The sequence below is a fragment of the Amblyraja radiata genome, chromosome 6, assembly GCF_010909765.2.
Source record: "Amblyraja radiata isolate CabotCenter1 chromosome 6, sAmbRad1.1.pri, whole genome shotgun sequence".
In the NCBI taxonomy this organism is placed as follows: Eukaryota; Metazoa; Chordata; class Chondrichthyes; order Rajiformes; family Rajidae; genus Amblyraja; species Amblyraja radiata.
Genome location: NC_045961.1, coordinates 84999865 through 85013727, shown reverse-complemented (window position 1 = coordinate 85013727; position 13863 = coordinate 84999865). Strand labels below are relative to the sequence as shown.

Sequence of the window (13863 nt, the reverse complement as noted above, 5' to 3'; positions counted from 1 at the left end):
GAATGGCCTACTCTGCACCCATTGCTTATGTTATATTCTTATCAAGGTACAAAATAAAAAATCAGTGCCAAATGCTCGCATCAACCATACATGTGTTTTTATTGAATTATGAAAATTAGGATGTCACTGGTAAGACTGACAATTATGTTCCTTATTGCTCTCTAAACCAAGTAGCTTGCTGAGCCAATTCAAATAACTGTTTAGAGTTGGTCACTTTGATCACTGTAAAGACATACTGCTGCTGCTGGGTACAGATAGTAGATTTCAGCCTCTGAAGGACATCAGTTAAAAATGATTTTTTATACATACTGTTATTGAAAGAAGCTTTAATTTCAGATTTATGTAAAATACTTGAATTTAAATTCTCTAAATGCCACAGCTGATTTACTCTCACGTCTATGAACTAATAGACCAGTACTCTGGATATGAGTCTGAAAAAGTGTCTCGACCCGAAATGTCACCCATTCCTTCTCTCCAGAGATGCTGCCTGTCTTTCTGAGTTACTCCAGCTTTTTGTGTTTATCTCTGGATATGAGGCCAGCAATGTAACTACTACCCTACTGTAAACTCAAGGCATAGCCCCAATGAATCAGAGGCCTTTAACCAACAAGGACATGGTTGATTCCTCCAAAATGGAGGAACAACACCTCATATTTCGCTTGGGCAGCTTACACCCCAGCGGTATGAATATTGAGTTCTCTAACTTCAAGTAATCTTTGCCTTCCCACTCTCTCATAGAAACATAGAAAATAGGTGCAAGAGTAGGCCATTCGGCCCTTCGAGCCTGCACCGCCATTCAATATGATCATAACTGATCATCCCTCCCCACTTCCCAGTTCTCCGACTAGTCTGACTGTCCTTGTTTACATTTTATCTATGCTTTGTTACCTTCTCCTTGCTAACAATGATCTATTTTACAGTTTCCTTGATCACCATCCCCTTTGTCTCATTTTTACACCTTACTTTTCCTTATCTCTGTATCTCCCTCTCCCCTAATTCAGTCTGAAGGGTCTTGACCCGAAATGTCACCCATTCCTTCTATCCAGAGATGCTGCCTGTCTTGCTGAGTTACTCCAGCATTTTGTGTCTATCTTCAGTTTAAACCAGCATCTGCAGTTCCTTCCTACAACAAAAGGACAGGGTTGAATTTGACTACAGTCAATTCTGTTGCATTGCCTGCCGGAAACACTCTTCTGCCACCCAAAACATGAGCAAGATCACACAAAACCGTAGCACAAGCAAAGAGAAGGATCAAAAAAATATTGGGAGCAAACTTGAGATGGAAGTTCAATAACATTAGAAATATGGCAACAATGTCAGGGGTGGCTGGGGAACTGAATACATTGTCAGTGATAAATATTTGAAAGGAAAAATAACCACCCAGGCTAATGGAAAAGATCAGGGCATTCGGAGTGAATGGAAGGCTCTTTCTTAAAATCCTAGACAGGCATTATGTGCTAAATGTCCTCCTTCTGTTCTGCATCAGTCTATGACAAAAACACAGGATTCTTACCAGCTGCTTTGGATGCATCTCCAGACTTGTTATAACCTTGTAAAACCTGCAACAACATGCCAGTCTACTTCTCAATAATGCTCAATTTTGAAAATGTACTCACAAATACACTCTTCTGTCAACTATTCTGAGGGGATGGTCTTGCAGAAAAAACCTTGCCATGTTCCCGAAGTACCTGTAGATAAAGTCACAACATTAATTCTAGCTGTTGGATAGTATTTAACAGTCACCATCTTGAATGAAGACTACCCAATGTGAGAAAGCAACCAAATGTTTGCATTCTTACAATGTGAGAGCCATCAGCCAAAGGCTATTTAGGCCAATTAAAATCCATCATGAGGTAGTCAATAATGAATAAATATCAAAAGAGAATGAATTAGAGATGTAAATACAATTTGCAGGACTAGAAAAACAAGGAAGGGGTTTGGGCAAATTGGATTTCTCTACCATCAGGTGGGTCTGAAGAAAGTATAATTTAAAACATTCAAAATGGAAGACAATTAAAAATGCACTTCCAATTAGAAGTATCAAGTAATAATGGTAATAGACACTTCAGGTATTACAAAGAAGGAAATTGGAATATACAACTCCAACAATATCATAAACTGTAATTACAGAACTCAAACTAACAGCAAAAAATCATTAATTTATTTTTACCTCTCCGCATTTACTGTAAACTTCAATAATTATTGGATTATTGGATGTTACTCTTAATAAACACAAACGCACTTTTACATCACTTGTTTTTGCAAATAGGCACATGAATATGTAGGTAATGCAGGAAGAGGAGATTTGTTTAGCTTGGCATCCTGTTCGCCACAGACATTGCAGGCTGAAGGATCTTGTGCTGTAAGGGCCTGTCTCACGAGCATGCGACCTGCATGCGGCAAACGCGACCAAATCGGAAGCGGTGGCTGCGCGAAGGTCGAGTGAGTGACATGAAGTTCGAGCGAAGTCCGACGGACGTGCGCAGCATCAAGACGCTGCGTACGGCGTCAAGACGCTGCGCACGCCCGTCGAGGCGGTGCGTACGGCGTCGAGGCGGCTGCGGGCGGGCAGGCCGCGCGGAATTTTTGAACACGGTCAGTTTTTCGGAGCCCCGCGCGATGTCGGGACCAGCTCCGCACAACTCCATACGGCTCCGGCGATCGAAGTGGGACTGGCCCCGCGAGGCCGTACGGCTCAAGCGACCACGTTAGGTCGCGCTTGCCGCATGGAGTCGCATGCTCGTGGGACAGGCCCTTTAGGTCGCGCTTGCCGCATGGAGTCGCATGCTCGTGGGACAGGTCCTGTACTGTTTAGACTTTCGAGATACAGTGCGGAAACAGCCCTTCGGCCCACCATGTCCACACCGACCAGCGATCACCACCTGTACACGAGCACTATCCTACACACTTGGGACAATTTATAATTTTTACCAAAGCCAATTAAACAACAAACCTGCATAACTTTGGAATGTGGGAGGAAACCAGAGCACCGGAAGAAAACCCACATGGTCACAGGGAGAACGTACAAACTCTGTGCAGGCAGAGTCTGTACAGCACCTGTACACAGGATCAAACCCAGGTCTCTGGCGCTGTAAAGCACAAACTCTACCGCTGTGCCAATGTGTTCTATGTTCTATTCACATGTTGAACTGTGGTGTAATACATTTTCCAGTGAATCCGTTGAATTTAAAGGAAACAGGAAATATACAAGCACTCCAGATTCAGCCATAAATCTAGCCATACTAATGATTCCAAACCCGGCTCCAGCAGCACTCCATATTCCACTAAACTGTGGGCTCACATTGCAGGCTAATGAGCCAGGTGCCAGACCATCAGGATTCTCGGACAATTGGATGCCGATTATTGATATTTACCATATCTTTTCTACTGCTGCAGATGTAATAACAGAAATCAGCCTATGAAGGTTAATAGATAAGACACAAAATGCTGGAGTAACTCAGCATTATCTCTGAAGAGAAGGAATGGGTGATGTTTCAGGTCAAGACCCTTCTTCGTCTGCCTGTCCCGCTGAGTTACTCAGGCATTTTGTGTCTATCTTTGGTGTAAATCAGCATCTGCAGTTCCTTCCTACATAGGAAGGATCTGCAGCTGCTGGTTTAAACCAAAGATAGACACAAAAAGCTGGAGTAACTCAGAGGGTCAGGCAGCATCTCTGGAGAAAAAGAATGAGGTTGAAATAGGTCTTGACTCGAAAGTTCACCTATTCCTTCCTTCATATGATGGCTAATAATCAGTTTGAATAATCGGTTAACATCAGGAATGCATAATCATGTGGTAATCAGAATTGAACATATATAAATAATATTGACCCTCAGAAACATGTGATTATGTAGTTCTATTAGGTTATAAAACATCCGAAGGCATTTCATGGGAGTTTTATCAAACAAAAATTGACACTGCCACAGGAAGGAATAGGAGGTGATGAAACTTTAGTCCAAATGTAGGTTTTTGCATCTTAAAGGGGAAAAAATCTAGAACCAGAAACATAGCCAATGATGGAGGTACTAAATTCTAGGATAATCAAGAACCCAGTATTGTACGAATGTATGAAGGCTTGCAAGGAAGATTGCCAGGGAGGGGGAAGCTAAGGTTTCCAAAACAATGAGAATTTTAAAATAACTAATTGATTAAATGGAAAGTGATGGAATTTAGAGGGGCTCGGGTAAACATAGAAACATAGAAAATAGGTGCAGAAGTAGGCCATTCGGCCCTTCGAGCCTGCACCGCCATTCAATATGATCATAGCTGATCATCCAACTCAGTATCCCATCCCTGCCTTCTCTCCATATCCCCTGATCCCTTTAGCCACAAGGGCCACATCTAACTCCCTCTTAAATATAGCCAATGAACTGGCCTCAACTACCTTCTGTGGCAGATAATTCCACAGATTCACCACTCTCTGTGGAAAAAATGATTTTCTCATCTGTCCTAAAAGACTTCCCTCTTATCCTTAAACTGTGACCCCTAGTTCTGGACTTCCCCAACATCGGGAATAATCTTCCTGCATCTAGCGTGTCCAACCCCTTAAGAATTTTGTAAGTTTCTATAAGATCCCCTCTCAATCTACTAAATTTTAACGTGTACAAGCCGAGTCTATCCAGTCTTTCTTCATATGAAAGTCCTGCCATCCCAGGAATCAGTCTGGTGAACCTTCTCTGTACTCCCTCTATGGCAAGAATGCCTTTCCTCAGATTAGGAGACCAAAACAGTACACAATACTCCAGGTGTGGTCTCACCAAGACCCTGTACAACTGCAGTAGAACCTCCCTGCTCTTATACTCAAATCCTTTTGCTATGAATGCTAACATACCATTTGCTTTCTTCACTGCCTGCTGCACCTGCATGCCTACTTTCAATGACTGGTGTACCATGACACCCAGGTCTCGTTGCATCTCCCCTTTCCCTAATCTGTTTTCAAAGTGTGATTTACACCATGAGCTGCAGTGTCTTGGATGATGTAGTGACTAGACGCACTCTCTGGTCCAAGTGCAATGAGAAACAATCACGTGCATCAGGTTAAATCAGTTCCAAAGCACAAATTTCAATAATGATAGGATTCAGGCACAGCTATGCCGTTTGACCCGTTCAGGATGATTTGATTAGCATTACTATGCGTGTATCCTGGTTTTGATCAATAACAATGAATATGCAACAAATATATTTTGCAAATGAGTACAGATTAGGCCAGGTACTGAAAAAGCAATACATTGGATGCAGTGTGTAGGAAGGAACTGCAGATGCTGGCTTAAACCAAAGATACTAGACACAAAAAGCTGGAGTAAGTCAGCAGAACAGGCAGCATCTCTGGAGAGAAGGAATGGATGATGTTACGGGTCAAGACCCATTCTTTCTCTCCAGAGATGCTGTCTAGCCCTCTGAGTTACTCCGGCTATTTGTGTCTATCTCTAATACATTAGATGCAGATTGGTCAAATTCATGGACTGTGGGGAGGGGGTGGGGAGGTCAGGGGTGGGTTGGGGAAAGAGGAATATGAGAGATGGGGAGGCAGGACGGGCAGGCACCGCAGAGGGGAGTGGTGCTGGGCTGAAGTGAGCTGGGCTGAGCTGTTGACGTGCGCTGGGGTGAACTGGGCTGGGCTGAGCTGGGCTGAGTTGAGCTGGGCTGGGCTGGGCTGAGCTGGGCTGAGTTGAGCTGGGCTGGGCTGGGCTAGGGTGAGTTGAGCTGAGCTGGGGTGAGCTAGGCTGGGTTGAGATGAGCTGGGTTGAGATGAACTGTGCTTAGGTGGGCTGGGCTGAGTTGAGCTGGGCTGAAGGTACACACAATTGCTGGGGAAACTCAGCGGGTGCAGCAGCATCTATGGAGCGAAGGAAATAGGCGACGTTTCAGGCCGAAACCCTTCTTCAGACTGATGGGGGGTGGGGAAAGAAAGAAGGAAAAGGGGAGGAGGAGGAGCCCGAGGGCGGGCGGATGGGAGGGTGGGAGGAGACAGCTAGAGGGTTAAGGAAGGGGAGGAGACAGCACGGGCTAGCCAAATTGGGAGAATTCAATGTTAATGCCATAAGGACGCAAGGACCCCAGACGGAATATGAGGTGCTGTTCCTCCAATTTCCGCTGTTGCTCACTCTGGCAATGGAGGAGACCCAGGACAGAGAGGTCGGATTGGGAATGGGAGGGGGAGTTGAAGTGCTGAGCCACCGGGAGGTCAGGTAGGTTATTGCGGACTGAGCAGAGGTGTTCGGCGAAACGATCGCCCAACCTACGCTTGGTCTCACCAATGTAAATGAGCTGACATCTAGAGCAGCGGATGCAGTAGATGAGGTTGGAGGTTGAGCTGGGCTGAGTTGAGCTGAGCTGAGTTGGGCTGGGGTGGGCTGAGCTGAAGTGAGCTGGGCTGAGCTGAAGTGAGCTGGGCTGGGGTGAACTGAACTGGGCTGAGTAGAGCTGTGCTGGGTATAGTTGAGCTGGGCTTGCTGTGCTGAGGTGAGCTGGGCTGAGCTAGGCTGGGTTGAGATGAGCTGTGCTGAGGTGACCTTAGCTAAGCTGAGCTGAGCTAAACTGGGCTGAGTTAGGGAAAGCGCCGCCAACTTACAGCAGCCGCTCGGGGTCAAGCCGCCTGCCGATTTGCGCCGCCATCTTGCCGCTCCCTGATTGGCCCAAACAGGGGAGCGCACTGGTTGGTCCGGGCTGGCGCAGCTGCTGATTGGCTGGTGCCCGACCGGCAAGGCCGACGGGGATTGGTACATCGCCAAAGCTCGCAGCGGATTGGTGCGACGGACGAGAGCGCTGATTGGATGCGGTGGTGGGCGTGTCGGCTCTCCCGGAACCACCCGTCAATCAAGCCGTCAATCAACCTGCAGACATAAACCCAGCGGTGTGAATATTGAAGTCAGACACAAAACGCTGGTGTAACTCAGCGAGACAAGCAGCGACTCTGGAGAGAACGAATGGCGGACGTTGCGGGTTGAGACCCATCTTCATATTGATTTCTCAGTTCAGTTTATTGTGTACAGTGAAAAGCTTTGGTTGCATGCTACCCAGTCAGCAGAAAGACAATACATGATTACAATCGATTTACACTGTGTAGATACATGATATGGGAATAGAGGGGGGGGGGGGGGGGTTGCACGTTAGGTCATTGGGTCAAAGGGCATGACGCACGGAGCAGCTCAATCCTTCTGGAGGACATGGCAGCCTCCGGCGTACACTGTTAACGCACGAAACGCGTACTTTCTTACCTGTTAAAAACCGCCAAAATGGTCAATATTTACGCTGTAAATAATTGTGGAGGGTGACTGAGCGCTTTGAACCAAATGCTCTCGTATCTTTGTTCCGAGCATCAAGGTGTAAGCAGCTGAAGGCGCGCATCCCTTGGGACAGCCCCCACTCTTCCCCCCGGGTCAGCGCTGTCCAGCCACAGCCGCTCCGCCTCCCCCTGTGTGGCCGCACTGTGATGGGCTGTGGGTCGGCAGCGGCCACACACGGGGCCCGGTGGAGCGGGGTCGCGGCTCCTGGCAGCGGACACACGGGGACGAAAACCTGGCAACGTCCCCGTCAGCTGCAGCAGAGTTGGGGACAGTCTGGTCCCTCCGCCCACCCAGAGTCACCGACCGCGCTGCACCAGCACCAGCACCAGCACCCCCACCCCCCCGACCACCCATGTCAGCCGCTTCCCGCAAATCCTTAAATTCCCAAAGCTGTCGGAATTTAAGGATTTGCGGGAAGCGGCTGACATGAGCGAAGCCGGCGAGCGGCAGGTGAGAGGTGTTCAGACGGAGAGCACTGCCAGAGGTGAGCGGGGACCGGCGGCCACTCGCAGCCACCCGAGCTAATTCACTCCCGTGCCCGGAGCGTCGCAAGTGGGTTACTGACCCCGATCCCCTCCTTCATAATGCTCCTGCCCTCCCCGCAACTTTACCCCGGGCCAGACTGCCCAGACACTGTAAAAGGAGCTACCACCACCCCGGTTTAAAAACATAAAGCACCAAGAAATGTACTTACCACATTATCGGTACACAAACTCCATTCTTCTCTCTTTGTTTCCTAAGATACTCTTAAAATAATAACAATCCATATTTGAAAAACCCGCCAAGAAACTCGCGCTGCGCATGCGCAGTAGGCTGATGCGTATGCGCAGTACTGCAAAGGCAGAATTTCAGCTGCCTTCAGCCCCGCTTGTCATTGACGGCTTGAAGCAGCGCTGACGGCACGTGGGCTGCACAGACCTTCGCGTGTTACAAGTGCTGTGGTTGAAAGGCACAGAGAATTATGCCTACCTAAGAGATCGATCTCTTAGATAGGCATAATTCTCCCATGCCTTTACTGTTTATATTTAATAATTGCCATTTCATAATTTTAGTCAGGGTAGGCAGTGCCTACCTTGCCTACCTGATGGCACGTGCCTGATGCACCTGTACTCCTAGATTCATTGATGTAGATGACAAACAGTAACGGCCCCAGCACCGAACCTTGAGGAACACCACTGGTCACAGGCCTCCAGTCCGATAAGCAACCTTCCACCATCACCCTCAGCTTCCTTCCATTCAGCTATCTCTCCTTGCATCCCATACGATCTAACCTTCCAAAGCAGCCTAGCAGGCGGAATCTTGTCGAATGCTTTACTGAAATCCATGTAAACAACATCTACAGCTCTGCCCTCATTGACCTTTTTGGTCATGTCTTCAAAAAAATCAATCAGGTTTGTGAGACACGACCTCCCACGTACAAAACCATGCCGACTATCCCTAATCAGACCTTGCCCATCCAAATGCCTATATAACTGATCCCTCAGAATACTCTCCAGTAACCTTCCAACTACAGATGTTAAGCTCACCGGCCTATAGTTCCCAGCATTTTCCCGCAGCCCTTCTTGAAAAGACACACAACATTTCCGGCTCCTCTCCTGTATTTAAGGACGACTCGTAAATTTCCACCAGGGCTCACACAATTTCCTCTCTAGTTATCGCAATGTCCTTGGATATATCTGATCAGGCCCTGGAGATTTGTCTACCTTCATTCACGACAGTACCTTCAGTACTTCTTCAACGCTAACACTGACTGTTCTCAAGACACTTCCATTGACTGCCCCAGGTTCCTCCGTTCTACTGCCTTTCTCTTCGATAAACACAGAGGAGAAATAATTATTGAAAACCTTGGCCATCTCCTGTGGCTCCACACAGGTGACCACTTTGATACCTGAGAGGTCCCACTCTCTCTCTAGTTACCCCTTAGGTATTTATAAAATATTTTGGGATTGTCCTTAATGTTACCTGCCAGAGCTATCTCCTGGCCCCTTTTTGCCTTATCAAGGACAGTCCGAGGGTCATCAAAGATGTATAGTAGTTCAGCATTGCTTTCTGGTTGTGGTAGGATGATTCCGTTGCTAACTCTAACTTCAAGTAACCCTTGCATTCCTTCCCTCTCCGTCCTTCTCCCAACCTTGTAGTTGTACTAGTTTCACTGGCATCCTTGTCAGTTTCATTGTCTGTGTTTAACTCGTTATCATCGAGCCCACAGCTAACAAATGATCGTCATTACTTTTTTAAATATTTCATTAATTTGTTCTACATCTCTCTGCATCACCGTCTATATCTCTCATTTCCCTCTCCCTGACTCTCAGTCCGATGAAGGGGTTTGACCTGAAAAGTTTTAGTTTCTCCAGAGATGCTGTCTGACCTGCTGAGTTATTCCAGCCTTTTGTGTCTAGCTGCAGATACATGGCCAAGGCAATGGAAAACCACAGGTGTTGGTACGTGAATCAGTAATGACAAGCAACATCTGTAAAATACGCTCTAGACAGATGCTTGAAGACACAAGGGACTCCAGATGCTTTAATCTAGTGTGAACACAAAGTGCTGGAGTAACTCAGGGTGTTGGAGTGCTGGAGTAACTCAGGCACCATCTCAGATGGATGATTGACTGGCTGAGTTCTAACAGCATTTCTGTCTTTGAGCAATAACCAAACTGCTGCAAGAACTCAGCGGGTCAAATAAGCAGCATCTGTGGAGGCAAAGGCATAGTCGCGTTTCGATTTTTAACTGCAGGCGATTTAGACTAGTCAGGCTACATCAATAGCTCAATATCTTTTTTTCAATCTTTCCTGGCGATCCCTTGAAAACATTAAGGCGGATTGGTGTTCAGGGCCTGTAGGAATATATGGGTAGATGGGGCCATAATGGAAATCTTTGCATCTTCTTTAGCCACAGATCCTAGAAGACTGGAGAAAAGCCAATGTTATCTTTGTTTAAGGGCAACGGGGACAAACAAGGATTGTGTAGTAGAAACAAACAACTGAGGATACTGGTGAATACAGTAAACCCTCATTTTAACAGACCTCTTGATAACAGATTTTGGTTATAGTGGACAGACCTACCCACAGCTGCCGATGCCATCCCCAGCTCGCCAGCCTCTCCAGCCGCTCGTAGCCCTGGTTGCCCGCGTCACCCCCAGCTCACACCACTTCAAAGCCGGACCTACTGCTGCCCCCACCGGCCCGCACTGCTTCATCGGCCGCTCCCAAGCAACGCCTGCTGCCACCACCTCCCAGCCTTCCCTGCACTCTAGCAAAGGCTCCGCTGATCCTAGACCTCTACCCTGGCTGCCAACAGGCCGGGGCCATCAGGTTACTTGGACGCCAAGCCCAGTTCCAGCCCGAAAGTCTGAAGAAGGATCACATGCATGTTTTGCAGAGATGCTGTCTGGCCTGTTCATTGGCTATATTTAAGAGGGAGTTAGATGTGGCCCTTGTGGCTAAAGGGATCAGGGGGTATGGAGAGACGGGATACTGAGTTGGATGATCAGCCATGATCATATTGAATGGAGGTGCAGGCTCGAAGGGCCGAATGGCCTACTCCTGCACCTATTTTCTATGTTTCTATGACTTGCTGTGTTACTGCAGTGGTTTGTGTCCTTTTGAGCGTTAACTAGCAACTGCAGTTGTTTGTTACTACTACATAAAATTTAGCAGTCAAATCAGCAGTTATGGACACCCCCCCACCATGGTCTGTTTTAACGAAGATTTACTGTACACCAATTCTGCCATTTACTATATTCACATCAAAGACACTATGATCTTTGATTCACATTGACTACTGGCGATCCCTGGTGGGGGAAGGAGGAAGCTGAGAGAACAGACAGGAGGCCAGGAGAGAATGAATGATGTAGAGGGAGGTGGTTTCTGCTTCGAAGGGATGGGGAAGGCGTTTCCTCATCTGGTTTCAGATTTAATTCATCTCCTTCCAGATATACATCTTCCTGACAATGCTCTGCATCCAGTGGTGTCATGCAGTCTCCCCTGGTCTCCACCCTGCTCATCCCACTTTATCTTTAACTTATCTTTCTATTCAAGTTCTGATGAAAAATCAACAGCTGGAACATTAACAGTGTTTATCTATCCTCAGGTGATGCCTGACTTCCAGCATTTCCTGTTTTTAATAAAGAAATGTAAATAGAACATGGAACAGAAGAGTACAGGCCCTTCAGTCCATAATGTTTGTACCAAAGACCAAGGCCAATTCTTATCTGTTCAAGAAGGAACTGCAGATGCTGGAAAATCGAAGGTACACAAAAATGCTGGAGAAACTCAGCGGGTGCAGCAGCATCTAAGGAGCGAAGTATGAAGAAGGGTTTCGGCCCGAAACGTTACCTATTACCTTCGCTCCATAGATGCTGCTGCACCCGCTGAGTTTCTCCAGCTTTTTTGTGTACCTCCAATTCATATCTGCCTGCATATAATCCAGTTTGAAAGAACTGCAGATGCTGGTTTCAATCGAAGATAGACACAAAATGCTGGAGTAACTCAGCAGGACAGGCAGCATCTCTGGAGAGAAGGAATGGGTGACGTTTCGGGTCGAGACCCTTCTTGACCCCAAACGTCACCCATTCCTTCTCTCCAGAGATGCTGCCTGTCCCACTGAGTTACTCCAGCTTTTTGTGTCTACCTGCTTATAATCCATATCCCTCCAATCCCTGCATATCCATATGCACATCTAAAATCTCATAAATCCCACCATCATATCTACCTCAACCACCAGCAAGTTCCAGGTACTCACCGCCCTCTGTGTAAAAAGCTTGTACTGCACATATCTTTAAACTTTACAGCTATACTCTCTAGTATTTGATATTTCAATCCTGGGAGATAGGTTCTGACTTTCTAAACTGTCTATACCTCTAATTCTATCAGGTCTCCCCTCAATCTCCAGCATTCCAGAGAAATCAATCCAAGCCTATTCAACCTCTCCTTGTAGTTAATCCAGGCTCGGGTAACCTCCTCTGCACTCTTTCCAAAGATTTCTCATCCTTTCTGTGATGGGGAGACCAGAAAACTGCATGCAATACCCCAAATGTGGCCTAATCAAAGTCCTGACTTCCTGAAGCCAATGCCTCAACTAATGAAGGCAAGTATACCAAAGACATTCTTTACCACTCTATCTACTTATGCTGCCCCTTTCAGGCAGTTATGGATTTGGACCCCAACATCGCTCTGTACAAAAATGGGAGAGTTTTGTTTCTTCATTCTTGTGGCGTTGCTTTGCAAAGAAAATATGTGTGAATCAGCTCACTGACTGGTGAAATCCTCTTGCCTTCATTACCGACAATTTTAACTATTCCGCTGCTCTCCTGCCATTTGTTAAATTTGACGATGAGGTTCACTTTCTTGAGCTTTGGTGGAACATTGCTGGAGGCAGTCTGCAGAGAGGGCAGAGCGGGAATGGAATGGCAAATTGAAGTCCAGTTCTACAACCAACACAAGCCGCTCCAAACCTGGACTCCCAGACAACCAATTTTCATCACCCTGCCATTGTTGCTGAACGATAAACTGTCTGGGCTTTGAGCTCTGGAATTTCTCTTGTAAACTGATCTGACTCCCTTCGCGCACTTGAAAAGGCTCCTTAAAACCCACCATAGTAAAGCTTTTAGTCTTATTTATATATGAGAAACTCAGTTACACTTTGTTTAATAATGCTCTAGTGGTGCACATTGGCAGGTTTCACTACATTAAAAATTCTATATAAATGCAAATTGTTGTTGCGACAGACAGTTGAACCAAAATTGTTGCGTGCATTTTATTCCAACAATTACAGTTAGACTAATTACAGTTTCTAAAAGTCCTGAGTGGTCTTGGATTACAAAATTTCTAATTATTCAAAATTTACTTGACTGTAGTGAAATGTGCCTGTGACTGGTAATTATCTATGGATCACTCACGGCATGGCTTCATCCATTACTCTGAGTAACTGAGGCTCTAAAACAGGGTTAATAATTACATGTGACAAAATACCAAGGTAGACAGGCACCCTTTGAAAGAGATTTCTCATCCTGCAGGGAATTTAAGTGTGACCGCAGCCACAACGTAGATTATCAGGAGTAGTTGTCATGGAAACATTTCAAATTGCAAATGCTACAGAAGCTATACCTCAGATCAAAACCTGTCCAGCTAAAACACAATATACATTGACTGCCTGAAAGTGCCTAATATACATTGGTTTAGCCTTAGTTGGAAATTGTTGAGGGTCTGATAAACATATACCATTACCATCAGTGTATAATGAGCATAAAACCATAGGAGTAGACAAAATGTTTAAGAAGGAACTGCAGGTGCTGGAAAATCGAAGGTAGACAAACATGCTGGAGAAACTCAGCGGGTGAGGCAGCATCTATGGAGCGAAGGAAATAGGCAACGTTTCGGCCTGAAACGTTGCCTATTTCCTTTGCTCCATAGATGCTCCCTCTCCCGCTGAGTTTCTCCAGCATTTTTGTCTACCATAAAACAATAGGATGTCTGTAATACCTTTTCTGATTTTTCCCTATGATTACAAGATGAACAATCTTCCCAATTACATAACTCGAACTTGAACGACTTATAAATAAATCATCTCTCACAGT

The 13863-nt window shown here is 46.2% G+C and overlaps 1 protein-coding gene across 1 annotated transcript in view; it reads right to left on the bottom strand.

Moving 5' to 3' along the window:
• The window catches only part of clybl (citramalyl-CoA lyase), a 139078-nt gene extending 132443 nt beyond the window's left edge, over positions 1–6635 (bottom strand). Inside the window, exons 1-2 of the mRNA XM_033023087.1 lie at positions 6572–6635; positions 1617–1688 (exon numbers count right to left, since the gene is read on the bottom strand). Of these exons, the coding sequence (XP_032878978.1) occupies positions 1617–1688; positions 6572–6615 (116 nt within the window). The 5' untranslated portion in view covers positions 6616–6635. The remainder of the gene's footprint in view (positions 1–1616; positions 1689–6571) is intronic.
• Between the last annotated feature and the right edge of the window lie 7228 nt (positions 6636–13863).